This window comes from Fonsecaea erecta, assembly GCF_001651985.1.
Source record: "Fonsecaea erecta strain CBS 125763 chromosome Unknown Scaff4, whole genome shotgun sequence".
NCBI classification, from domain to species: Eukaryota; Fungi; Ascomycota; class Eurotiomycetes; order Chaetothyriales; family Herpotrichiellaceae; genus Fonsecaea; species Fonsecaea erecta.
In genome coordinates, this window is record NW_017387247.1 from 630,648 (window position 1) to 655,603 (window position 24,956).

General features: G+C 52.4%; 6 protein-coding genes across 6 annotated transcripts; 2 read left to right on the plus strand and 4 right to left on the minus strand.

Annotated features, from left to right (window-relative positions):
* Nucleotides 1-379: 379 nt before the first annotated feature.
* AYL99_04980 (hypothetical protein) lies at nt 380-1,384 on the plus strand (the record flags this gene model as incomplete). Its single annotated transcript, XM_018836492.1, has 1 exon — nt 380-1,384. The coding sequence occupies one exon, from the start codon at nt 380-382 to the stop codon at nt 1,382-1,384; it is 1,005 nt and encodes a 334-aa protein (XP_018693345.1).
* A 313-nt stretch (nt 1,385-1,697) lies between these two features.
* AYL99_04981 (hypothetical protein) lies at nt 1,698-2,567 on the minus strand (the record flags this gene model as incomplete). The annotated part of the gene is made up of 1 exon (XM_018836493.1): nt 1,698-2,567. The coding sequence occupies one exon, from the start codon at nt 2,565-2,567 to the stop codon at nt 1,698-1,700; it is 870 nt and encodes a 289-aa protein (XP_018693346.1).
* A 1,030-nt stretch (nt 2,568-3,597) lies between these two features.
* Nucleotides 3,598-4,737, plus strand: AYL99_04982 (3-deoxy-7-phosphoheptulonate synthase; the record flags this gene model as incomplete). Its single annotated transcript, XM_018836494.1, has 1 exon — nt 3,598-4,737. The coding sequence occupies one exon, from the start codon at nt 3,598-3,600 to the stop codon at nt 4,735-4,737; it is 1,140 nt and encodes a 379-aa protein (XP_018693347.1).
* A 1,351-nt stretch (nt 4,738-6,088) lies between these two features.
* AYL99_04983 (FKBP12-rapamycin complex-associated protein) lies at nt 6,089-13,633 on the minus strand (the record flags this gene model as incomplete). The annotated part of the gene is made up of 2 exons (XM_018836495.1): nt 6,089-13,452; nt 13,504-13,633. The coding sequence occupies 2 exons, from the start codon at nt 13,631-13,633 to the stop codon at nt 6,089-6,091; spliced, it is 7,494 nt and encodes a 2,497-aa protein (XP_018693348.1).
* Nucleotides 13,634-15,198: 1,565 nt separating this feature from the next.
* AYL99_04984 (hypothetical protein) lies at nt 15,199-17,542 on the minus strand (the record flags this gene model as incomplete). Its single annotated transcript, XM_018836496.1, has 4 exons — nt 15,199-15,447; nt 15,498-15,860; nt 15,907-16,588; nt 16,635-17,542. 4 exons carry the CDS (start codon nt 17,540-17,542, stop codon nt 15,199-15,201), a joined length of 2,202 nt encoding a protein of 733 aa, XP_018693349.1.
* A 4,926-nt stretch (nt 17,543-22,468) lies between these two features.
* Nucleotides 22,469-24,899, minus strand: AYL99_04985 (hypothetical protein; the record flags this gene model as incomplete). Its single annotated transcript, XM_018836497.1, has 3 exons — nt 22,469-24,465; nt 24,517-24,544; nt 24,600-24,899. 3 exons carry the CDS (start codon nt 24,897-24,899, stop codon nt 22,469-22,471), a joined length of 2,325 nt encoding a protein of 774 aa, XP_018693350.1.
* Between the last annotated feature and the right edge of the window lie 57 nt (nt 24,900-24,956).

A 24,956-nucleotide genomic window follows, 5' to 3' on the forward strand; every position in this document is an offset into this window, starting at 1 on the left:
AGAATCATCTATTACATAGCGAGGAGCGAGATAGATGCCTGAAATGGTGAACGACGCCGTGAAATGCCAATTAGGAAAAAAGTGGGTCTCGCTTCCCGTGTCGCCGTCATGCGATTCTTTTGCTTTGCTGCTTCTTTTCTGAAGCTTCATTCACTGCTTCATTTTCTCAAGCCACCAACCAACACTGGCTGTTGCTCTGCCCTCAATTGACCTCCCGTCTCCCTCTTGTACACTACCAGCCCATTTCCGCGAAAACCTTTACATGTCAGCTCTGTAACACCAGTGCCTCCCCCCCCTTCCGAGGACCTGCCTCACAATCTTTTTCTCTCCTCAACCTCCTGTAGCCAAAAGAGAAATAATGAAAACATTCATCCCCAAAATGTCGCGACGACCCGCTTCCGACAGCTTCACTCGCTTCACCTCAACCACTCCACATGCCACGACCTTCACCTACCAACCTGCTTCCCGGCCGGCAGGTAGGAGCGTACCCTCATCCTCATCAACACCCTCACAATCCCCTTCTCCCCACCAAGCGCCGCCACCCTCGAAAGAAACGGCCATGGAAAGGGTCGCCCGCCTCCGGGCCGCGCACGAGGCCGCCAAAAGCTCCGCCGTGACCTCGCCCATCGACCGACTTATTTCCAGCGGCCGGGTCATTGCCGACCGCGCCCACCGCCTGACCGCGTACGGCCTGATCCTCTTCTCCGGACTGGCGGTCTGCGTCAGCGCGTACGGCACAATCTCGCTCATCGCCCATTCGAGGAGACAAAAGCGCGCGTGGGTCGAACGAGAATTAACACGCTTGGATGACGCCCGGCGAGCGTTCCTGAAAGGCGAGGCGACTGCGGAGCAGCTGCACCTCCTGGAGCAGGAACGCGCCGGGCAGGAGATGGAGGCCGCGAGGGTGCAAGAGGCGCAGAGGAAGAAGGAGGAAGGCTACTGGACCAAGTTGAAGGGGTTCGTGGGTGGTCAGATGGCAAAGGGGACGATGGGAGAGGAGACGGCTGAGGAGAAGAGTCGGAGGGAAGCTAGAGCGGCGTGGGAACAGAGGGGCCTTAACCCCGGTGAGGACAGCTCGACCGCCGACGGAGTACAACCTGTTCCTGCGGTGCAAGGCGTTCGGGTCGCGCCGAGCGGTGTGAAAGGCGTGGGCATTGATTCCAAAGGACGTCCTGTCCCTGCCAACAAGGTCGAATACATCGCCAGGAAAGCAGAAGACGAACCGAGAAGGGTCGAAGGGGATGTGGCTGCAAGCCCCGCCGCTGTGGGAGGGCCACTGGATGTCATGGCGAGTAACGTGGTGGGTGCTGTGGCAGGACCTTCGACAGAAGGAGGGAGGAGTTGGTTAAGTTGGATCAGGGGGAGCAGCAGCAGCAAATCATAGACACGTGGAAATGGGGAGGGGATGTTGAAAAGCGATTGATTCCTGACCTTGCAGGGCCATCCGAGACATGTCCCCTTGTATAGCTATGGTAGGCGGCGTTCACCCACGCGTGAAGCAGCCACGCAAAACTCTCAATTTAAAATCCCTCGTCGAGAACAAGTAATGCCCTGGACCATGCTGCTTGCATGCTCACCAAGTGAATACCCTCTAACCTCGCAGCCCTCTAAACCGTGATCATCATGCTTTTCATTCCATCTGTATTCTCGTTGCTCGTCAAAATCATCATGCCATCAATAATATGCCAAACGTCCGTTCATGTCCAGATAATGTGGCTGTAATGGCCCGGCACTTTCTGAATGCATTTCTCACAGCCATTGAGGTAACCCATGTGGAGTCTCGCCGACCTCGCCCGTCCCGAAGGACTTGAGTTTCCATCCACTCCATATTTCCCTGCGGGACAATGCACCTGAGTGGCCGATTCATCTCGATCCATCATCATTGCGGTGTCCATATCCTGGTCCTCGACGGGGCTCGGCAGACCGTCTCGAGTGATCCACGACTCCTGCTCGATCATCGGGCTCAAATTCGTGCGCAACGGTGGAAAGTGATGGCGTGGGACGGTGGGCAGATCATTGATGCGGTTGTCGAAATGACCGCTGATGGGCGTCGGCACTCTTTCTCGCGCAAACGTATCCGGAGCATTCAGAAAATGGGGGTCGCGTTCAGGAGGGACAATATCGTTCGACCGAGCACGTCGTATCCTCGGCTGGGCGACCGGAGGCGCCATGGTCAGATCCATGTCGACATCTACGGGATCGCTGGATTCGGCCTTGATTGACGAGATACTCCTGTCGTTGTCCCGCTGCGGGTTGGGCCTTGTGGCCGGCCACCGGTCGTCTGCCCCGTTGAACGACTGCCCAGAACTCTCGTCATCTGAGGTGTCTACCGGAGTTGGAGGTTGCTGGTATATCGAAGTGAAGAGGGAGTAAGAAGCGGGAGGAACCGAGACATGTGGCCGCGAAGATGGCGATAAGCGGATGGGCAGACAATGTGTTGAGGTAGACCGTCGTTTGGAGTCGCGGACGAAGAAGCGGCCATCGTCCTCCAGATGGTCCGAAGGTCGTTTCCGCTTGCAGGAGGGTGTCGAGATGTTGAGATGGAAAGCAGTGTCGACGTCGGCCATGGCAGAAGGATCAGCGGTGGTCGGGTAATGGGAGCCCAGACCGAACATCGATTTGGACAGTGTGGGTTATGGAATGAGGAGCGATTGTGGTGTGATTATTAGAGGGGTATTTTTATGTTTCCAGCGTGGAAGTGCCAGTCATAGCCCCGGGTGTAAGGAGAGTCGATCAAACTGTGGCAGTGTCGTGTGGTTGACGTCCTCGAGTAGGTGAAACAAGGACAATTTGGGAGAGGACCAACCAGAGCGCGCGTCTGGGCTCAAGGCGAACGGCCGAGTCTCAGATGGAGGGTGTTCGGGAAGTCAGCTTTCCGTACGAGTGAGGACTCTGGGATTCTTGTATAAGGGGGCGGCTGAGCCTCAAGATGGGGATGATAGTAACATGAGTTCAAATACTATGGACTCGGTATGCTGTGCCGGGTATGATGAAGGGGGGGAGGAAGAAGGAGACAATCGCGTTTGTGGGGGAATTGAATGAGCCGAACGGGATGGTCAAAGGGGGAAGGAAGGAGCCACGGCCACGAACAAGCAAAGCAACCGAGACCAAGAGCCGCCCTGTGTCACTACGTCATCACGTCCTGTCCACCTCGTACTCCGTGTCCGCACTTTGCCCGTTTGTGTGGCGCCCATCAGCGCCATGTGGCGGCGACTTGTACTGCCTCAATTCGGCTTAGCGCCACCGGTCGGTGGAATCCTGGAAAATCCATTTATCCGATGCAGCGAGTCACACGGTCACACCGCCTTCTCGTCCTTTTTTTACTTTTTGCTGCCCCTCCGCGTCTTCCCCCAACTGCGCCCGAATTTTTTCTGAGTCGATGCCAGTCCTCGCCGCACGTCGCCTTTGTGAATCATGCTATTGACTGGGATGACTGGAGATCCGCCCAAAAAATAGCTATACCACCTTACGTTCCCGTCTGTTCTTCTTTTCCTGACCTCCTCTTCCTTTCCTTTCCATTCGAGTGCACCTCTCTTTGCTCCCCTTGTCCTCGACTGCTCACCTCCAATTCACGCTTCTACCTCCCTTTCCCTCACGATGCCCGCCGTTGATGCTCCAGCTGCCACCCCCGGCGAGGACGTGCGAATCCTTGGTTATGACCCTCTTATCCCTCCTGCTCTCCTGCAGGCTGAGGTCCCGGCATCTCAAACCTCCGTCGAGACCGTGGCTAAAGGCCGTCGAGAATGCAAAGACATCATACACCAGCGGGATGACAGACTTCTCGTCATGGTCGGACCTTGTTCCATCCACGACCCCGCAACAGCCCTTGAATATGCCGGTCGGCTGAAAGAGCTCGCCGAAAAGCTGTCGTCGGATCTGTGCATCATCATGCGCGCCTACCTAGAAAAGCCCCGGACCACGGTGGGCTGGAAAGGCCTCATCAACGACCCGGACATTGATGAGTCATTCAAAATCAACAAGGGTCTTCGTGTCTCGAGACAGCTTTACGCTGACCTCACGTCAATGGGTATGCCCATTGCGAGCGAAATGCTTGACACCATTTCCCCGCAGTTCCTGGCCGACCTCATTTCCCTTGGTGCCATTGGCGCCCGAACAACCGAGTCTCAACTGCACAGAGAACTTGCCTCAGGTCTGTCCTTCCCGATGGGGTTCAAGAATGGCACAGACGGGTCACTGTCCGTGGCCATTGACGCCGTCGGGGCCGCCGCCGCAAAACATTACTTCATGGGTGTCACAAAACAAGGCTTGGCTGCCATAACAAAAACATCCGGCAATGAGGACGGCTTCGTGATCCTCCGTGGCGGCTCAAAGGGCACAAATTACGATGCAGAGTCTGTGAAAGCAGCTCGAGCAGCTTTGAAATCCAAGGGCCAGCGAGAAGTCATGATGATTGACTGCTCACACGGCAACTCAAAGAAGAACCATAAGAACCAGCCCTTGGTCGCCCAGGTCATCGGCGACCAGTTGAGACAGGGTGAGGACGCCATCGTGGCGGTCATGATCGAGTCGAATATCAACGAGGGAAATCAGAAGGTGCCTCCAGAAGGTGGACTTGATAGCCTGCAAAAAGGGGTCAGCATTACCGATGCTTGTATCAACTGGGAAACGACGGTCGAGGTCTTGGAGCAACTGGCCGAAGCAGTGAGAGTGAGGAGACAAGTCAGAAGTACCAAACAGCAGAACGGGGCGAACGGCGTGTCCAATGGACACCACTAGACCTTGCAGACGCAGCAAGCGACGTTCCTTTCCATGCACCTACCACCACGGTTTTTTCCAACTACGCTCAACCGCTGAAAAAGGCATAAAAAAGTATTTCAACGTGCAGACACAGAGACATTTTCTGTCCGAGATATGCATCAAGCTCTGCATTGGCGGCGTTGGAGGCTACGAAAATCATCATGGGCATGCGATCTCGAAGAGCGTGGAGCTCGCTCGCTCGTGCGGAAGTAAAAAAAGACGAAAACAATAGACGACGAAGACCACCACCATCACCATCTGGAGACAGAAAAAACAGCACATGGAAGGAGGAAAAAAAGCATGCATGTCTGGAGAGAGAGAATTCACAAAACCAAAACGGAAAGAGAAAATGCTTGTGGGAACCATCTATCTTGGGCGTCCGCAGAGGGAGGCGTGTGAGGGCACGGCGTTTTTGGTCCCCAGTGCACACACACACATACACACACAAACACACACCACAATGCTCCTTTGATATGTAGTAATGACTGACACTGTGACGATCTGAATTGTTTTTTTTTTTAATCAATTCAACTCGAGTTCTCCTACTTTATTCTATCCTGTTTCACTCTGCTCGGCTTCCCTCTTGTCACTTTCGCGTAGAATTGGTAATTCACATAGCCTGCAGCAGCGTACTCGGTATTGTAGGTTGATGTCGACGCGGCACAGCACATCCCATGTCATGGTATAGCATGGTATAGCATGGTATAGCATAGCATAGTATCGACCGCGACATGCAGACTGCCTGGAGTCTGGAGTCTGGACTGTTTATTAACGTTTCCGAAAGAGAAAAATATACCTAGTCTGGATGGATCTTCTCAACGGCTTGGACATGTCGATCAATGTCAATCATTACATTCCGCACGTCGTGATTGGTGACAATATTTGGCTCTTTCCTAGGTATAAACTTTAACTATGGGATGCTGCACTGTGCTCTGCCCGTACCATGCTACGCCACACTACTATTGCCAGTACTGTGCATCACATACAAAGCAGAGAGAGGGCCCTGCGCGACCTCGTGGTCACTGAGACAAGGGAGGGTAAATGCGAGGCTTGATTAATGACTCCCTTGCTCCTGTTCAGGCAGCTTGCGGAGTATGCTTTGCCGTTCCATCCCATTCCATCTCCATCTGAGTCTCCGGTCAGACCAGCGCCTTCCTTGTATGGCACAGGTCCAGACACACGTACACATAGCCAGTATCGTCTCTCGTAGCGATGTGGGCCAACCAAGAGCAGACCAACGCCCAGCTCATGGATGCCGTCGTCTCAGAAGAAGCAGTGTTCTCCCAATTGACATGAAATGATGATAGCGCCCCATTCCCACCCCCCCTGATCACCAGAATGAACACCACCCAATATAATGCTGACACAGATTCTCCACATTCGTCGCCTGCAGAATCAAGCGATCCACCTGCTCGGCAACCCCCAACCCTCCAATTCCCGCCATGGTCGTCTCGGGCGCCGCTCCCGCAACGGAGACTTGTTTGCTGCCGACTGACTGCATATCGACGGCTCCGATCGCGCCGTTGGTCAAGTTGTTCATCGCTCCACCATTCATGTTCATGAGGGACTCGAGACCAAGTCCGTTGACGTCCGCACGGAGAGCCGTTGCGATAGCATACGAGGGTGTTCCTGGCGCGGCGGGCTTGAAGTCACGTCCGGTCAATTTCTCCTTGACGCGGGCCAGGACCTGCAATGCCCGGGCATTTTGGACCTCTTTCGCTTCCTGAGCTGCAGTATTGTTGTCAACCGTCTTGTCAAGGACACTTCCACCTACCATAGCCGGGTCGAGAACACTACTGCGTCGGTGTCGACGGCCGGGCGGTGCGCCTACATGGCTCTGTCCCTGGGCATTCATCATGGCAGCCGGGTTGTTCGCACTCTCCATTGGACTGCGATCATAGTCTCCGCCCTGCCCATTGGGGGCGTCAATGATGCTCTGCCTCCGTTCAGAGCGGAAGTGTGGTCTGGGCGGAGACTCGCGGGTGTTGAGACGCCAATTGAGCAAGGGGTCGTGGATGAAGGCTTCCAGCACTGCCAAAATGGACTCCTTGTTCTCGCGAATGACCCGCATGACATTTTCGCATGTTATGCGGAACGATCCCTCGATATTGCTAACCTCCATGGCAAAGGTGAGCATTCGCGTCAGACGGAAGGGAACTCGTTCTGGATATTTTTCGCGATGCATGGCTACTTCGAAACAATCACCAAAGTCAATGTGGATGATCTTGCCAGTGATGCGGTCAAGCATGAGGTTTGACGGATGACGGTCTCCCAGCCCGAGGATATAGCCGACCATTGACATGACAGCCAGTGAGCGGGTGTAGTTCGTTCGTCGATCCAGCCACGCTTCCGAGCTTTTAGACTTGAGCCAGAGCACACGGTAGAGGTCTTTACCGGTGGTGTTGTCCATGGCGTACCCGAAAACTTCTACCTTCTGCATGAGAGTCAGGTTGTCGTAGTCAGGTGCCATTTGAAGCATAATTCTGTGCTCAATATTCAATAGGATGCGCCTTGACTCGCGATAGTCCTTGACCAGGTTATGAAGAGTATCAGAGTTAGGTACCCAGCCCAACAGTCCAGAGTTCTGCGATAGCGGTATTGCTGGGAAACGTTGAATGTTCAGATGTCTCTTGAATGATTCGGTATCGTTATTGAGAAGGGTATTGACAAGGCCGAACAGCTGCATTACCCGCTCATCTTGTCTGATATCTTCGTGACCTTTGAGGACGAAAGCATACGAAACACCATCTGATCCTTTGAGCGTCATTCTTCTGGGTCGTTGCTTGGAGGGTATCACAGTGAGGACATGATCAAAGCTCACAATCTTGATAATGGGCTTGCCGGACTGGTAGGTACCAGGAACCGCAAGGTCGAGATCATGAGCATCCTTTAGTCGAGGCGATACGTATTTGAGGTCGAGGCTCATCAGCTGAGGGAGTTGCCTCGCGATCTTTCGGAAGACCGCATAGTACAGATCCCAAGCTTGGTTAAGGTCACCGATTTCTTTTGAGCGGCGGAAAGCGTTGCAGAAAGCCCGCGCCTCCGCCAGGTCGTGGCCAAACGCTTGAGCAAAGGACACCTCCCTGAGAGTTTCAGCTCCTCGGTCGAGGAGTTCGTGGAGCGGAGCCAGGGTGGCAAGCATTCCCTCCACATCATGATCGCCAAAGTACAGGCGAGATGCTTCCTCCAGACCTTCGTGCCAAAGTTCATGCCAAAGCACCGCGACCCTGATGAGTTCGTGGCTAACCAGATCCGCTTGCTCGACGAGTCGAGGACTGTGTGTTCTCATGCTATCCATGATCTGGGTTGCTGAATTGGCTCGTCGCGCAACCGATGATTTCATTGCAACCATCAAAGGGTAGACTAGTGCTTGGGGGTGCGCTTTACCAACTTCTGCGAGTAACCTGTGCACAGCTGCTCGTACTCTCGCGTTTGGCTGATTGATTCTAGCTATCAACTGGGGAATAACCTCCAACCAGGTATCAATGCTGACGGAAGCGAATCCCTCGATCACCACTTGGTTGACTTCACTATGGCCGCCATGAGCAAACCACAGCGTCAATAGGCGAAGTGTGTCTTGGAGCGAGCTTGTTTTGGAAAGCGCAATTGACCGGAAGAAGCCTCCAATGGCAGGTACGACATGGTTCTGAATAACATGTTCGGGCAGGTTGCGGACTTTGTCCTGGTCGGTGTGGGATGCCATAGATGTGACGACTTCGAAGTTCGCCAGTGCGTAAGCATGCCATGCTTTGTACCACGACTCGTTGTATTGCGTGGCCAACTGGTACGAGTTGAGGATGTCTCGTACAGGATCCTGAGCTCGAGGACTTGTCCAATCGCCCCTCAGCAGGTAGGATTGCCACTCCCCTTGTCGGAGGTAGCACTTGGCGAGGAGCTTCGCATATTTCTCCAAGTCTTCGTGTCTCTTTCTCTGAGCTATCGTGTCATGTCCATTCATATCAAGACCATTCATATTGTTCATTCTGTCGTTGTGTGCACCACTGGTCAGAACAGTGTTGGCTTGTTGGTAGTCGTCAGCCAGTCGGGTTGTGAAGTCACGCAAGTATGCCAAAGCTTGCTGTTGGTTCCCCGTCGCCCAAGTGAACTTGAGACGAGCATAAGCAACAGGAGGCGGCGCCGCGCCAGGACCAATAGCAGCGAGGTTGCCACTACCTCCGAGTGACGCGAGTGATCTTTCGGCCAAACCAATACGTTCGGACTTTCGGCAGAGGTTTGCAAACTTGATCCAGATATCCGGGTTCTCTGAAGGCGTAAGAACAAGGGCCCTAACCTTGAGCATTCGTTGCCAGACCTCAACATTGGATTGGCACCCGAGGAGTCTCTTGTTCCACAGCACTTTCATGGCATTTTGTTTCTCGATATTGCCCTCGCTTTGCTTGAAAAGAATGATTTCCTCAAGTTCCGCAAGCATTTGTGATCTGACAACCACGCTGTAGGCACGATTGTAAGACTCGCCAATCGTTGCCGCAATTTCTGAGTTGACACCATCTTGTGCTCGAACAATAAAATTGCGAGCTTCTGCAAAGTTGTTGCGTTGAATGGCGAGGATCGCCCCAAAGAACGCGCGGTCGGGCGAGCTCTCTTTCATGACACTGATGTAGTTGTCCATCAAGTCCCACTCGCCTCTCCCCCAAGCCGCTGCTGCAGCCAGAGCAGACATGTTCCTTCGGTTTTCCGTTGAGGCCCTATTCCAATGCTCTTGTGCAATCTCCGACAGCATTTTCCACTCGCCCAAAGCGTGCAGACACCTCATCTTGCCCATTATAACGTCAAAATTGTCGGGCTCGATCTTCTCGCGCTTCTGATATGCTGCCAAAGCTTCCTCCCATCGCTGGAGCTTTTCGAACCATGCCTCCTTCAACTCGACTTCGCCGAAGACTTGCGCTCTTCGAAGAATGCCAATAGCAGCGTCGGATTGCTGGAGTTGGTTGTTGATGCTAATCAGAGCTTCAACGCTCTGGCTGTTTTGATCTTGCTCAAATTCAAGTTCTTTGTAATGGAGTGCTTTGGCGAATGCATGGCATTTGGCAGCAAATCGTCCCAGTGTCCGAAGGTCGATCGCTAGAGACTTGTCATCATGTTCCATGAACTCAGCCAGGTTAAGCAACGTCTGCAAGATATCTGGAGGAATGTTCGGGGAGATCAGAGCCTTCTCAAACGACTGAATGAGCTGTTCCTGATACTGATCGTATAGCTCAGTCCAGCACGAAACGAACGCGGAATTGAAAAGGTACTTAGCCAGTGGCTGATAAACCCCAGCCAGACTTGCGCAAGCGCGCAGAGCGTGTGATGGAGATTCCTTCAACAATTCGACGCTGAAGCGTCGCATCCACTCTTGCCAATCCTCTCTTGTGGATTTCTGAGAGGTGTCCCAGGCACTCTTCAAATGTTGCTGATTGACAGGGAGCCTCATCGAGGTGATATTGGAGTAGCTAGTATCTTCCGCTGCCGTCCCATATTGTTCCTCCGGGTAGAAGTCCACAGGAAGAGCCTTGCCGCTCTTGAAATTCTCAATCAATTTCTGGAATCTCTCAGAGTTGATCTGACCTGCCTTTGTAGACCGTTCGATAAGGGGAAGATAGTGCATAAAATCCTGTCCAAGATGATAGATCAGTGCGCAGACGCAATCTAGCGCAGCGGACTTCAGTGACCTTTCAGAAGAGTTCGTCACTACTTTTTCAGAAGAAGATAGAATCTTTGCTAGTGGATGAATCATAAGCGATGCAAAGTCTGTGACATTGACCGTGCGAGACAATTTCCCCAGCGTATCCATTGCTGCCTTACGGGCGTTCGGAGGTGCCGCTGGATTTTCGAAAATGCCAACAATTGCCGGTACAATCATGTGCATGTACTCTTCTCCGCTATAGCCGAAGACTAGAAATGTGTGTAGAATGCGGATAGAGGACTCTCTCCTTAGATCTGTGTCGTTTTCAATCACACCCAGCATAAGCGGCAGTAGTCCTGCCAGATATCTGCGGAATTCGCCTTCCAAGGACTTGGAGATTGCCTCGATCAAGGACAAAATCGTGGATTGGACCTGTCTCGATACGTTCCAGAACTCCTGGATGACCTCGATTATTTCAGGCAAGAAAGCACGAATATGCTGACGGACAATATTGACCAGCACTGCAAGTTGGTTGAAATATGACTCCAGGCGAGGAGGAGGGGAGCTGCGAATGACCGCGAGAAATCCAGGGATTATTTGACCCAGGAATGGGACACACTTCATGCCAATCGTCTTGAAAATAGTCACAACCGCATCGATCACGGCACTATGATACTGGACGAGTCCATGGTCGGCGAGTATGGTTTGCATAAGCGTGTTGATCACAACTGTCGGATAAAAGTCGTCGTTGGACGGTGTCACACCCTGCATGATCAATGCGACGTCCGACACCGCTTGAGTCTCTGTCTTGCTTTGCTTTTCCGCGACGGATTCACTTAATTGTTGGTACTTGTAGGGATCCAGAGCCCCCAGCACACCGACTAGCTTGATAGCATCTGTCCTCAGCTCTTCGTGAGCCTCTGTTTTGATTATATTGATCAAGATTCCAAGAAGTTCAGGATGGTCCAGATATGGATCAATCACGTATTGTGAGTTGATGGCCAGGGAACGCAGAGTCTTCATGGCCGCTTCACGCTTCTCATGCGAACCGAGATCCTGCAGGGCGTCGATGATGATTGGCATGAGCTCCGGAATGTGGTGAGCCATTTCATCTCCGCCAATAGAAGTGAGATCTCCCAGGGCCTTGATGGTTGTCGAAGCGACGCCTGGATTGGGGTCAGTTGCTTTAGGCAGGAGGGCTGAAACCATGGCTTCCACGTAAGTCCTGACAAGGGTAGTAGCGTTGGAAACAAATAAGCTGATCAGACGGGCGCACTCCTCCTTTTGCTTTGCTGTATTAGAGTACCCCAGGCCCGTGAGCAGATTAACCAATAGTTTCCGCAAAGGCGGAAATACATAAGCCGGATTCACCGTCGTCAATCTTCCAATAATCTCGATGGCAGCCTCGCGAACAGCGAAGACTTCGTCATTGACGGCTAGGAAAAGACAACGGATGTTCTCTGGCCGAGCCAAATGCTTGTCGAATTTCCTATCCAGGGCTCGAAGGACAGTCACGCGTATGTCAGCGTCGGGATCACCGACTGCAACAGTCAAGAGTTTGTCCACCACTTCGCCAACGACCTGAATAGCGTTGGTGCTGGTCTGGTGCAGGATGGGATCTTGCATGAAAAGCTGGCAGCAGGTGAGTGCAGCTGCGCGCCGGATTTCCGGGTTGTCGTTGGTGGCATAGCGAAGTGTGACGTCTCTAACAAACTCGTTAAGTATATGACCTGAAAAATCAAACTTGCCCAAGGTCTTGAGAGCCAGCGTGATCTCATAGTCCTTGTGCTCGGCGGGCATGCCTCCATAGTCCTTGGCAAACGACGGCAGAGGTGGTGAAGTGTTCGGCGGGCACCCCAATGGCCTGTAAGGAGTGCGGACAAGTATCAAACTGAGAAGATCCAGTAACTTGTCCTGAATGGTTGCTCGGATCGGTGGAATGTGGTGCGCCATGTCTTCGAGGGCTTGTTCCATGGGCTCGGTCAGACCGCAAGCGAAAATAGGATCAAGGAGAGCCTCCATGTACTTGCTAAGTGTTTGGCCGACCGCTCCCGCAAGCATACTGATGCACTTGAACATCGGGCCCTCATCTACCGCCGCTCGATTCTTGGTTTTCGCACTCAGCGACTCCCGGATATAGAGAATGATACCATCGAGATATTGAGCAATGGAACTACCAACTGCATCCGCAATCTGGCCAATGGCGATAAATGCTTGGTTACGTTCCTTCTCTCGCTTGAGCTGCGCTTGAAGGTAGATCATGAACTTGTGCAAGTAGTTGTTGATGAATTCGAGCGGGGCGTAGTCGGCCAGGACTGGAATGATCTGGACAACCTGCGTACGAATCCTGGGGTCACGGTGGTCCTTCAGCCGGAGCACGGTTTCACAAGCGTTTCTGTAAAAGTCGTGCATGAACATGTTTCCCTGCTGCAGCAGTTCGTTCAGGATCAGAAGAGAGCCCAGTGTCTCATCGACCGAGGTGTTCGGTCGGAAACCCTCGAGCGTCTTGGAGTATATTTTGGCAAACCAATGATTCTGGAACTGTGTGTCTCTTGCAACCATCACACCAAAGCATGCGCTAACGGACTGGGCGGCGATTCGGCGTATGAGGTCTTTCGGGTCTCGCAAGGCATTCCAAATCAGCTCGAAAATCTGGGGGATGAAGCCGTACACGAGGGTAGGTGAATTCTTGGCCAGTTCGCGGATGAGAAGCACTGCAGCCAGTTTACGGCTTTCCTGCTTGCTTTCTGGTTGCAGCCACTCGAAGGCCGATGTCATTTCGGCTTCGACAAGCTCTGCTGTGTATGCACCCCCGGGTCGAGCCAGATGGCCCAGCGCTCGGCTGGCGGCATCCAGCACGCTGTAGTCATTGCTCTTCAAAGCTGCCCGCAAGTAGTTGGAATATTTTGAAGCCTTCTGAGCAGGATCAATTGCCTCGCAGTCTATGAGTCGGTCCAAGGCCAGGACTCCTCCAACCTTGTCACTTGGGTCTGGTGCTTGTACGATGAGGTTGCTGATGCGGGTGGTAACTCTGTCGTAGAATGCGCTGAACCGTTCGGGGGACCATTCTTTGGGAGTCAAGTCAGTAGATCAGCAGGATACATGGGGGTGAGTCTGACCTCTTGAGAGCAACGTTATCAAGTCACGCAGCTCTGCTGCGGCCTTGTTCTTGACTTCCTCATTCTTGTTTCGTAGATCCACGAAGATGCGCTCGCTGGGGTCTGGACCTGGACCTTGCGACGACGCCATGCTGCAGAACCATGGTCCGCAGGATGACCTCTAAGCGCGGTGTGACGGATGGAGATGTCAACGTATCTCCTTTGTGAGGGTGTTGGGAAGAGGAAATATTGGCCTAATCCATGTTTCTAGTGAACTTTTTGGGCACTGCATGAGGGGAGCCAGTAATTGCGATGTCCACGCCATGCTGCCAGTGCATGCGGAGACTGAGGCTGGTGACCTGAGCTGGTGGCCTGCGCTTGGCGGCGGAGCAGCGAGCGGGTGACCTGCCTACCAAGGAGGCGGGCCCCCAACTAGCACCCTTACATTCTTTAGTGAGACTCTCTGGGTTCTCGGGGTGCCTAGAGTTGTCCGCCACTTCATTCCAAGAGCCCAGACACACCCCAGACGTCATGAAGATGCTTTAACTATGTACCTCCCAATACGCACCTACAGGTGTGGATGTAACTTGGTAGATGGGTGATCGCAGGTAACATGCCTTCTTGACCACACCTTCGAATCTATCCCTATTGCTGTCAGTTGCATATCCATGGCTTCACTAAGGCAGACAATACGGAAGCAGTTGGCGTCCAAAGGGATCATTGAGAGTTGAGATCACCTTCACCGAAATTCAATCCTGATGTCGACCACAGCAGAATGACAGGAATTGAAGACTTGTGTCTGTTGTTTGAAAGAGGGACATATAATGGCAATAATAAATATTGAACTGCGCATTACGATTGTCGCATTCATCAAACCGCACGGGCCGAACGTTCCGGCTAAGATGCAGTAATATACATGTCCACATCGTTTACTGGGAACAGGCTTGATAGATGCCGTCGTCTCCAGCTTCAGGGCGAAACGCCATGATCGATGCAAACTTGGTCTGCCACCGAGTCTTCCTCTCCGCCAGAGTGCATGTAGCACTTTGACAATGAGAAAAGGGGCAGCAAGATGGAGCTCAGGAGCACTGCTAGGCACCACTGGTGTGGCGACGGCCGCTGTGTGCTCAAGAGAGCCCTGAACATGTTGGCGTCTAGGCGCCTGACGGTGCATTGGGGCTCGAGGAATCATGTGCTGTTAGATATTTCGATTCAGGATCAACCGCGGCGACAATGGAGGCGACGTGAGCCTGAACGATCTTCAATAGGCTTCGAAATTTGAAAATAGTTACCTCTTCACAGCAAAGGATCACGCAAGAGCCCAAAGACGGGAAAGAAGGGAGAAGAATGGCGAAGGTTGTGGACGGTCGCCCATGGTGCTTTGGGCTCGACTTCGTGATCTGACCACCGTTGCAGACGACAAGTCGTGTAGTTGTGAGAACGTTCTGTAAGCTTGTCAGCAGTCTCCATATTATAACATGGATGGCAGGGCCGAGGTTAGGCTGGACGGAAAAATGCCAAAGTTGAAAGAATCATTTTCAAGAGGGTGTGATGTGGGAAGCACACGCTCGGATGTCAAGATGCTCTGATCAGTTACCAGGTAATCAATATGCGGCAAACAGCTCGAACACTGAGTAATGTCGACACCATCGCATGCCAGCTTGTGATATGGTAACTCGTAAGAGTGATTCAACTGACAAATGCTCCGGGCTGGTCTCAATCGACTCTGGCAGCAGCAATCTTCGCCGCCGCCGCTTCTCGTATCTGGAGGTCATTATCCATCTCTTTTGGTGTTTTGTAACCTCCAATCTTCATAGCATCAATGAGGCTAATGGTGTTCCGTATTGACGGTGCGAGATCGGGTCGTAGGTCTTTGAGCCGTCTTGCTCGTCTCTCGCCTTTCCCAAGCTTCTTCGCCTGTGCAGCTGTTCTCTCTGCGAAGCCTCCAGGTTCGTCCGGTTGATCCTAGAATACGTCAAGCTTCTTGGTCTGCGCAACAGCATCTATTAACGTACGTTCCGTTTGCCACTGGCTTGGACAACAGCGGGTCGATCAGACATCTCAGACACGTATCCTCTGTTCTTCACAGCCGAATCGCGGCGGTTGGAGCAAAGATCAAGCAATTTTTTTCGCTGAAAGTCGTAAAGCGTGAAGTTGCCACCGACGAGACATTCCAGAAAGCTGCTCTGAGGAGCCTGCGGATTGCGCTTCTCGTAAGCAGACAGTCGACTCATAAGCGCCTTGTATGCCTCAGAAAAGCATTTGAAGATCTTATCGATTTCTTTAGTCCCTCCTGAGATGTTGTTGTCCGCTCGATTTGGATCAATGATAGTAAGCCGTTTCGACTCTTTGTCAGCGAGTCGAGGACGATAAGATGCCTGCAGCAACAGGTTAGTAGGAACGAGATAGGATGGACGCAAATACCTTGTGTAAATATCCAGGTGGATCAAGTCTGATGGCCACCGACTCCTTATCAAAGAGATTCCCGTAGTAGTTGAAGAACTGCAATAGGATGTCGCCGAGGTTGATTGGCTGCTTAGGAGCTGGCAAATGTTGAAGCAGACTAGTGACCAGACAGATAGTGGAAAAGCCACCCAAGCCACCAGTTGAAACATCATTAAGCCCTCGAATCATTAAATACTGCTTCACCACGGACACAATGATGGGCATAACTGGATATTCCTGCTTCCATTTGTGGAATGTATCAATAGCAACAACGCCGGTATCATTGTCGAAAGAGAGGTCAATCTTAAGGCCGCTGACTCTGTCGACAAACTTGATGATTGGGACTTTGGCCTTGGGGATAGGTACCACGACTCCTTCAGCAATGTTCTTCTGCCTGAGAAACTTGGCACAGCCGTAGACAAGTCGCCTCGAATCATCCTGTGAAAATCGGCCAGGTCTAAAATTGCGAGTGAGGTAGACCAGGTCCATGTCTGCGGTGGGCAGGTACAGACCAGCGGCATAAGATCCGAACGCCCGCAATTCTCCGTACATAAAACCTTTCAGGACGGTATTGAGGCGTCGAAAAACCTCGTCACGGACTTCCTCCTCGTGTGGCTTCGGCTTGACCCAGTCGTAGAAGTCAATGATCTCTTTGTGGAAGCTGTGGCGGTTAGCTGCGAAGTGTAAGAATACTTGTGCAAACTTACGCAACTAAAGGAATGTTACGGGGAGGATGGGCGGCAAGCCACGGTGTCGTATCAACTCCAGGTGCGGCTCTCCACTGTTCTTGCACATGACGATCGGCATAAATCTGGTTGTCAGAATGTGGCAGTGGTACTTCGCTACCAAGAGAAGTGTCTCGCTTTCTCTTGCCTGTAACAGTGGTTTTGACCTGTGCTTGAGGCGCAAGTGCCTTGGGCGCCGTCGGAGTGTTTGAAAGGGGTAGGGGAGACACAAAAGGCTCAATCGGTTTGTGTTCATCGCTATCAAAGGAGATGAAGTCGTGGGAAATATTGACGTTTTCGAGACTGCGGGTGCCATCGATACGCGCTTTCCGAATCAGTTTGACGACATCAATGCGTTTGGCCCCTGTCTCTGCTTGGGGAGGAAGCGATGTGTATGGATCGGGATTTGACCATTTTGGTAGAGCAGGTGCTGCAGTAGATTCGGGTCCATTCAGTCTGGCACGCTTGTTGGCTCGCAGGTCCACCTCTTCGTCCTCCGATTGCGCCATGTCCTCCTCTTCACTGTCAGTGAGCTCATCGACATTGCGAAACTTGGTCGAGTTGACATCGGTAAGGGATGAATCAGTGGAGTCGTCGTGGCGAAGTTTCATCAAAGGCCTATTTGCTGCTGTCTTGGGAAACAGTGGCGGAGGCCTACGAGCCTGGTCTCGTCGTGGAAGCTGAGATCGCCCATTACGATAATCAGATCGCGGTCGATAGCTAGATGGTCCTGGTGGGTCTCTGTCGCGCGAGCCTTGGAAGTAATACATCTGAGGGCGGTCATGCAATGAAGCGCGAGGCGGGGGTGGAGGCTCGTAGTGGCGGGGTCGGTAAGAGTCGCTGTCTCGATGAGGCCGGCGATCTTCGCCAGAAGGGCGATACGAGTCCATGACCCGGGAAATAGGGGTTCTATGTGGAATACGCGAATAGAGAAATCTGTCGGTGAATTCAAAGCAGGTTCGTAGTGTTTTTGAAACCAATCCATGGTCGTCGTTGCATTACGCGGTGGAAAATTATTTGTCGCGCATCCAGATACGGAAAGTGCGCCGAGCCCAGACCTCGTTCCGTCTCCAGCGGCGCAGCTAGACACTCACACTCTTCGGTGTCACACAATGCTCACGACGACCATCTTGTCCTCCTCGATTCAGGTCCTCTCTCAGACCGTGGGTGCTATGCCATTTACCTTTTCGTATCACCTGGACCTACTGACATCAACGTCGCTTATATGGTCTTTCCGTGACGCATACAGAATTTCTACAAGTACCAACTTTTCTCACGATAGAGGACTGCGAAACAGAAGCATGCACTCATGCACCTTTGCTGGGTAGCCCAAGATGCCATAGGGAAACAAGGGATGCCACTCGACGGAAGGCGGTAACTTATACCCACCAAAGACTGGGCTTCACTTCTGAAGATCATCGGTTCGGATCCTTGCTGCTCTCCATGGGGATCAGTGACTTTATCCTCATCGACTCTTGCCATTTCGCTTCTTTGCCATGATATCAAGCCCACCTTGGGGCGACATATCGTCTGGATACCTCAGTCCCCTCGGCATGCGCGCCTCAATGGATACCAGGTGAAGTAATTCGAGCAATCAGAAAATAGTCGATTCTTGTTTCTTAACCTATTGTTAAACCAGTTTCTCTTGTACCGGAGAGGACTTCCGTTTGTTCGTTGGCGGCAACCAGGGCTTGTCATTGCCGCCGTCAGTCTACTCCTGCCACAGATTCTCCTCGGTCTTGACTCTTCAGTTATGTTCGCCACTGTTGCGATCGTCGCCCTTGCATCGCGACCGCGTGGAGGCCGAAAACCCAGCAGTTGTGAAGCGCTCTCACATCTGAGAAGATTCAGGTTCATCTTTGACATACCATAGCCATGCTATCCAGATGACGGACTGTCGAGGCACGTCGTCTGCGAGGGCTTTCCATTCTCAGGACCTTCACGGTGCTCAATCACGAAACGATAATTCCAAGCCATGGTTATGAACTGGCTGTCATCGCGAAAATGGGTACGCGAAGCTTAGTTCGAGCCATCGAGACTGGATGCTAGGCGGTACTAAAGCACACAGCTAAATCCATCTCTGCCAGGTTCGCACGGTCGCCTCCCCGTCAGACGGAATAACATCAGAGTATCGTGACCGATTCCGCTGGCAAAGCCTAAAATCAAGTGTTGACGCGCAGTGGCGGAAACGTGCAGCCTTTGGGGAGAAGACTCACGAGGGATAGGTATACAAGATATTTACCCGCTCGCACTAGCCGGTGTGACAAAAGAGGTGATCGTTCTGCGTGAAAGCTCTCGTGTATCAATTCAGCGAAGCGACATCCTCCTGGAACAGAACTTCCCCCTGTTGCTCGTTCGTTGTCGACCCTCAGAAGCCGCATCAAGCCCCTGTCGCCTGATTGTCACCTCGGTCCGTCGAGTTGGACCTTGTGTGACTCCTTTTCACTCTCCTAAGGATTGAGATCGGCCGAGCATGGAGATAGCACTCGATTAGAGCAGTTGTCCCATCTCCTCGCTTATGTGGATGATAGTGACTCCTGGGCTGGTGGACCTGGGACTGATGGAGTTGGATCCGGGACGTTGCCTCGAAGCATCAGCCCTCCAAGAACCGGGGCCGGGCATCCTCCGTGTCCGGATGGATGGCTAAACTACCCCTGCGAGTTGGATTGCTTGCATCAGAGAGCCCTTCGCAGCGGGTTGGGCACTTCTTACGTTCGCCCAAGGGGTTCTCCATACGATCACCACGAGCTTGCCAAATCAATAAACATTCCCTCTACCTCGTACTCGGTATACTTTCGCTTACCACAAGGACTTGCTGTGGTCTGTGGTCCGCCCAATTTATGCCGCGCATCGGAGGTCACCCTGGAAAGGATTTCTGTGTCTTGAAGAATATTGACCATTCTACTTATAGTAGGCACACCTCCCAACGAACAAAACTATTCCAACTGCACGACACCCATTCATGGCTGAGGCCTGTTCATTGGACAGCCTTCAACAAAGACTAAATGTATGTACAGTACGAGAGAAGAGCTTCTTTGCGTGCCCCTCCCACTTCGGGCTGGAAAAGTATTGGCCTCTAGGGAGTCTGCCTTCTTGGCTGGTCTCGCAAACTTCGACACTAAACTCTTTGTTCCCTGGTTGTCAACATTGGTGCAGTGTGAGAACAGCAGCCGACTGGAGATGGATGGTGATCACCCTGTGAGACTGCAACGCGGCGAGGGGCATGTCCTGGGAGCTTCCAGTGCGTACGCCCTCATCGGCCTCGGTCTTTTCGCGGCACTTCTTATAGGTCCTCTTTGATGAGAATGTTTGGGCTCGCTCGGCGTCCCTGACTCGTCAAACGACACAGCAGAGTCTCCTCAGCTTCGTGGAGGTGATCATGCGGGGAGGATCATCGATGGACCCTCTGACATTATCCATTCAAGACATGTGAAACCAGCTTCGGGCGGTCTTGAAAAGCTGGGTCTACCCAACGGCAACAGCGGGTGAGTCCGCTGTACCGGCACACACACACACAACCACCCACTTGATGAATGGCTTGCGGCGGTATTGCAAGCAAAGTGCCCATGATCAACGGCTCTGGCCGGTACGCTAGGAAGAAAAAGCATCAAGATGATTAGTACTTTGTGCAATCACCCAACCTCCAAGTGGTATCTCATGGGGGCCTGTGTGAGCGAGCCTGGGTACGGCACCACAAGGAGCAAGAGCTCCCAAGTCAACACACCACCAAGTCTTACCAATGATATGCTATCGAAGGGTACTCCGTTCAACGCTTTCCCTCTTTATCTCCTACATGGCCCCCCCACATCCCACATGTTAGGCACGTTGAGGAGTTATTTCAGGGGTCTCGGAGAAATATGTCTTTGGTGTAAGACTCCACGGGCCTAGACTGGATGAAGCATCCCGTGTGACTACGTTGCAGTTTCAAGAGGCAGTTTCGCCTGGAACGGGACACTCTGCGACGGCGTCAGAAGGCTAAAGGCGTCCGCTTTTCCGTGCCTTTGCATAACCTCGTATTCATTTCTCGCTCTGGTCGAGTGTTGGCGCGAAATGTGCACCTCCCAATGCCAGTGAGACTAGGCCTTGGTGTGATATCCACCACAGTCCGAGGTCACAGTCATGGGGAGCCCCAGTGCCTTGTTCACATCGACGGAGCGAACTTGTGCTCGTCGAGCCTAGCGGCAACTCGAAGGAAGAATCCAACTTAATGTGGGCCTAAAACAAGCTGAACCGCAACCACCTTAGTCCTCCGTGCTATGTGGACCGTTTCAGAGACTCGAGACGCAACGATGGAGAGTCTCCATGTTCGAAGAAGACTACCTGAGACGGACATCAAAAGACAGACAAGAACAAGACAATTTCTATTGGACTAAAAACAACGCCGGCAAGCCACCACGCGGGAAGTACCTGCAAAAGCGCGCCCGCCAGTTCTGGCACAGGTGGGCCACTTTGCCGAAAAAACAAAAGGAAAAAACAAGACGATGATGCTTTCGCTGGTCTCTTTTCTCTTTCAGCAAGCATTCGATTTCACCGATGGGTCGAGGTTGTCTCAGTATAGAATCCTGGTTTTGAGTCGCGCCTGGGGTCCCGACGCGGGTCACAGAAAGATCCTGGTCACGAGCAACGACTGACCCAGGCAGGACACGAACTAAAGCGTGAATACGAGGTACGCCGTTTGTTGTTCGACGCCCACTGTTCAAAGGCCCATCCCAAGAGATCCCATGTTCCTCGTGCAGTGGAGTGAGTGGGTGGTAGGCACATAGTGAGGAAGATGAGGTGGTTGGGTTCTCTGACGACGAGGCCCAAGTAAAGGGGTGGGTTATATTGGGCGACCACTTGTCTGATTTCTGGACGAAGATGTGCCGGGGATGCCTCTGGGCTTTGGGTCTTTTATTTTTGCTAACGTTAAATGTAACAGTCTTGGGCTGGCAACGCCCTAGAGAGAAACTAACGGTCGTTGCTTAGTAGACGTTCACGTCCCACGTTCCAGAGAACCAACCCCCTGATCCGTGAACCTGACCTGGGACCACGCTCTTGACGTATTTGGTCGGACTGGCGGATTGATTGGTTGGCTTTGTGAGTTTGCCCCCAGTGGTGAACCCAAAAGCAAAGTGCTCTGTACTAATGTGCAAGGAAAGAGGAGAGACAAAAAAGTCTGATGTGACCATTTCCGTTTCATTTCCCCCCATCTTTTCCTCATTATCAAAATTGGCTCGACGGGCGTGAGCAGCCTAGAGCACGGGACACTTCTTTTGTGGATGAGAACAGATATTATATACACTCCAGAGTGGAAAGGGCGAGAAAGCTCCGTTCATAATGTGATGAACCTTTGCAGATGTTTGAGTCCCTGCCCGCGATTCAACACTGTCGCCTCGAGAGGCAGGTTGCGGACAGAGTCGAGACAGAAATCTTGAATCGGGGCAGGATTCTTCCGTGGTCGAAATCCAAGGTTGTGCCGTCGCCAAAAAAAAACTTCCCTCCCAGCAGTGTTGAAACATTGTAAGGCGACAGGCGCCTATGTGTAGAAGAGAATAAAAGAGGTGCAGCGATGAAAGGCATAAATCCAATCGAAGGATCGTCTGCCTAGGGAGTCAACATGACACCTCCGGGACCAGGCACCCGTACCTTTGGTTACACTCTGTGAAGCCATGGAGCACATTATCGGAGCGTCCGTTCCCTTTGATGAGGCGTCTGAAAGCAATCCAGGCCTCCTTGGTCATTCTGTTTATCCGTAGTCTTTGAATCGTTAGCACATGAAAATGTATCGTTGCCCACGAGGCTGCTGGAAAGCAATGGCCGTCACTTTGATTATCTCCTCACGAAGTTGAACCAGACCGTTTTTCTCTCCGTTTCTGAGCGCCGCCTCCTTCTTGCACAGTTCCCGATATGCTGCTGCCTCTTGTCACGTCACCGAAATTCACGCTGGTAGGACTGAAACTGGGATTGCTTGCACGGTCACTCAGTCCACCGCTGGTATCGCTCTTTGGACTGAATTGGCCGTCACTAGCGCCTGATCTTCCAGCCGATTGGGTTCGAAGATCCAGCTTTTCAAAAATCGCCTTCAGGTCCCTGACGCTGGCAAGAGACTCCACGCTGGTAATCGTATCGCTCTCATGCCTTTCATTCACCACTTTGCGGATCTCCTTCAACATGGGAATGTTGCCTTCGTCATTAGGCAGCCACCAGTTTTCCACAGCTTCATTTTCGCCAACTTCGTCGCGCGTCAGACCCCACAATTCGGCCATTTTTTGTCGAAAGGACGGTGGAAAAATGTAGCCCTGTCTTTCCACAGCGGCGAATTTTCTTCGCGCCCACATGACGTGTCTGGGATCTTTCTTCAGGAAGACTGTGGCGAGGCCCAAAGGCGCATGTGCGCCCAAGATGGATCCGTTCGGAGCATCCGGCCACCGCTCCATGGCCTCGTAAATGCGACATTGTTCCAGGCTGATTTGCTCCAATTCAGGAGGCATCGGCTGCTGAAGCATTACCGCTGTTTGGTATCTCTGCAACAGCTCAATGCTGTACCAGTCGATCCACATAAAGTTCAAGGGCCACAGTGCATCTTTAAACAAGCCTCCCGGGACATAAGGATTGACAATGTCTTCTTCGGTCAAAGGTCGAGCCTTCTCGACGGCGAATTCCTGCACCCTGTAGTATTCGTCGTTGAACAATTCAATCTGGCGTTTCATAGCCTCGACCCTTTCAACAATCTCACTGTTTTCTGCGCAAAATGTCTCCACGCTCATTTCCCTTTTACTAAACTTGGCAAACAAAGCAGCAATGTCCATGCCGATCAGTCGATTCGATGACACGAAGTATGCCATGGTATTTTCGATATCGACGTCCATCTCGGGGTCGGTCTCGACTTGACTGTGGTACCATGCAGCGTTTGCCTCGAACCACTGCCGGTCCAGTCGCGTTTCGTTGCCCGCCATCAGACCCACCATGATATCCAAGCGTGCGACCCAGCTGAAGATACGTCTTCCCAGGTCGGTCTCCATCATCGTACCCGGGGTGTAAAGATCACGCACCATGGTAAGAGCCGCACGATGATGGCCAACCAGATTTACCCAATCGCCAATATATTCTTCGAAAGTCGCCAATTGCAAAACAGTGAGCAGAGTGGCCTCGGTGACCTTTGTGTTCTTCTCCAACGATTTCCTCAGCATCGACAGCGACCTGCTGTGATACCATAAGAAATGCGACAACTTGGGCTCAGGCTGCTGCAGCTCGTAGTGGTACGCAGCAAACCCCACGGCAGCATACAGCAGCGGCTCATAGGTCAAGGCAAGGTCGATAAACTCTGCATGTACGAAGTCCGTCGGGTCGAGTTTGAAGAAGTAGTGGTAAAAGGTCATATACTCTTGCTGGAATTGCAGATACTTCTGGAGATCTGGCTTCAAGGACTTTATCTTTGCTTGTCGTGCTTGCATTTCTGCAGAATTTCCAAGTGTGCGCAGTGATGATGCGGGCGTATCGTCTCTTGAGCGAGCATCCGATGCTTCGCTTGATTGCGGACTGGTCTGATCCTTGACGCCAGATGATGTCTCTGATGCATTCTTGGCTTTTGTGCTGCGTGGCACTGATTGGCCGCTGTCGCTTCGCTGCGGTGGTGGTCGTGTGGTCGTCGGAGACAGTGGGGACTCGTCTTCCTCACTTTCGTCTTTTATTGTAGGCAAGCCGGTCATGCTCTCGTCTTTGATATCATGCTTCGCCCCTTGGTCCTTGGTGCCGCGACTGTCGCTTTGCTTGGATCGCTTCGTGGTGGCGGTCGTCTGCGGAAATTCGCAATCACGATTCCCCTTCTTGCATCCTGGAATAGGGGTCAGTAACGTACTCTGTGGCGATCGGAAGAATCACATACTGTCACAAACAGGCCTTGTCTCGTCGCACTTTACCAGGGGGTCAGCAAGGGAATAGTCCACATGACAGGATTCATGATCGTACCTTCACTCTTCTGCTGCGGCAAGTAAAGCAACCACTGCGAGTACGACGGTGTTTGACAGCGGAAGAGTCCATGCTATTTGCAGGTGCCGCTGCACGACGGCCGGTGAGCAGGCTGGCCTGCCTGTCATAAAGCTGTTCAGTGTTGGTAGGATTGTACCAGAAGCCAACGCCGTCAAAATGAGTTTGAGGGCCTGACAACCGGGGATATGCCGCGTTGAAAGTGCCATCGTAGATCGAATAGGCTCCATCCAGTATATTAGGGATTGGCATATTCATGCCATGGTCGTAGGGGCCGCTCATGCCTGAATGCGCAAGTTGCACAATTCCAAATCGCTGATTGTGACACAGGTCAAGAGG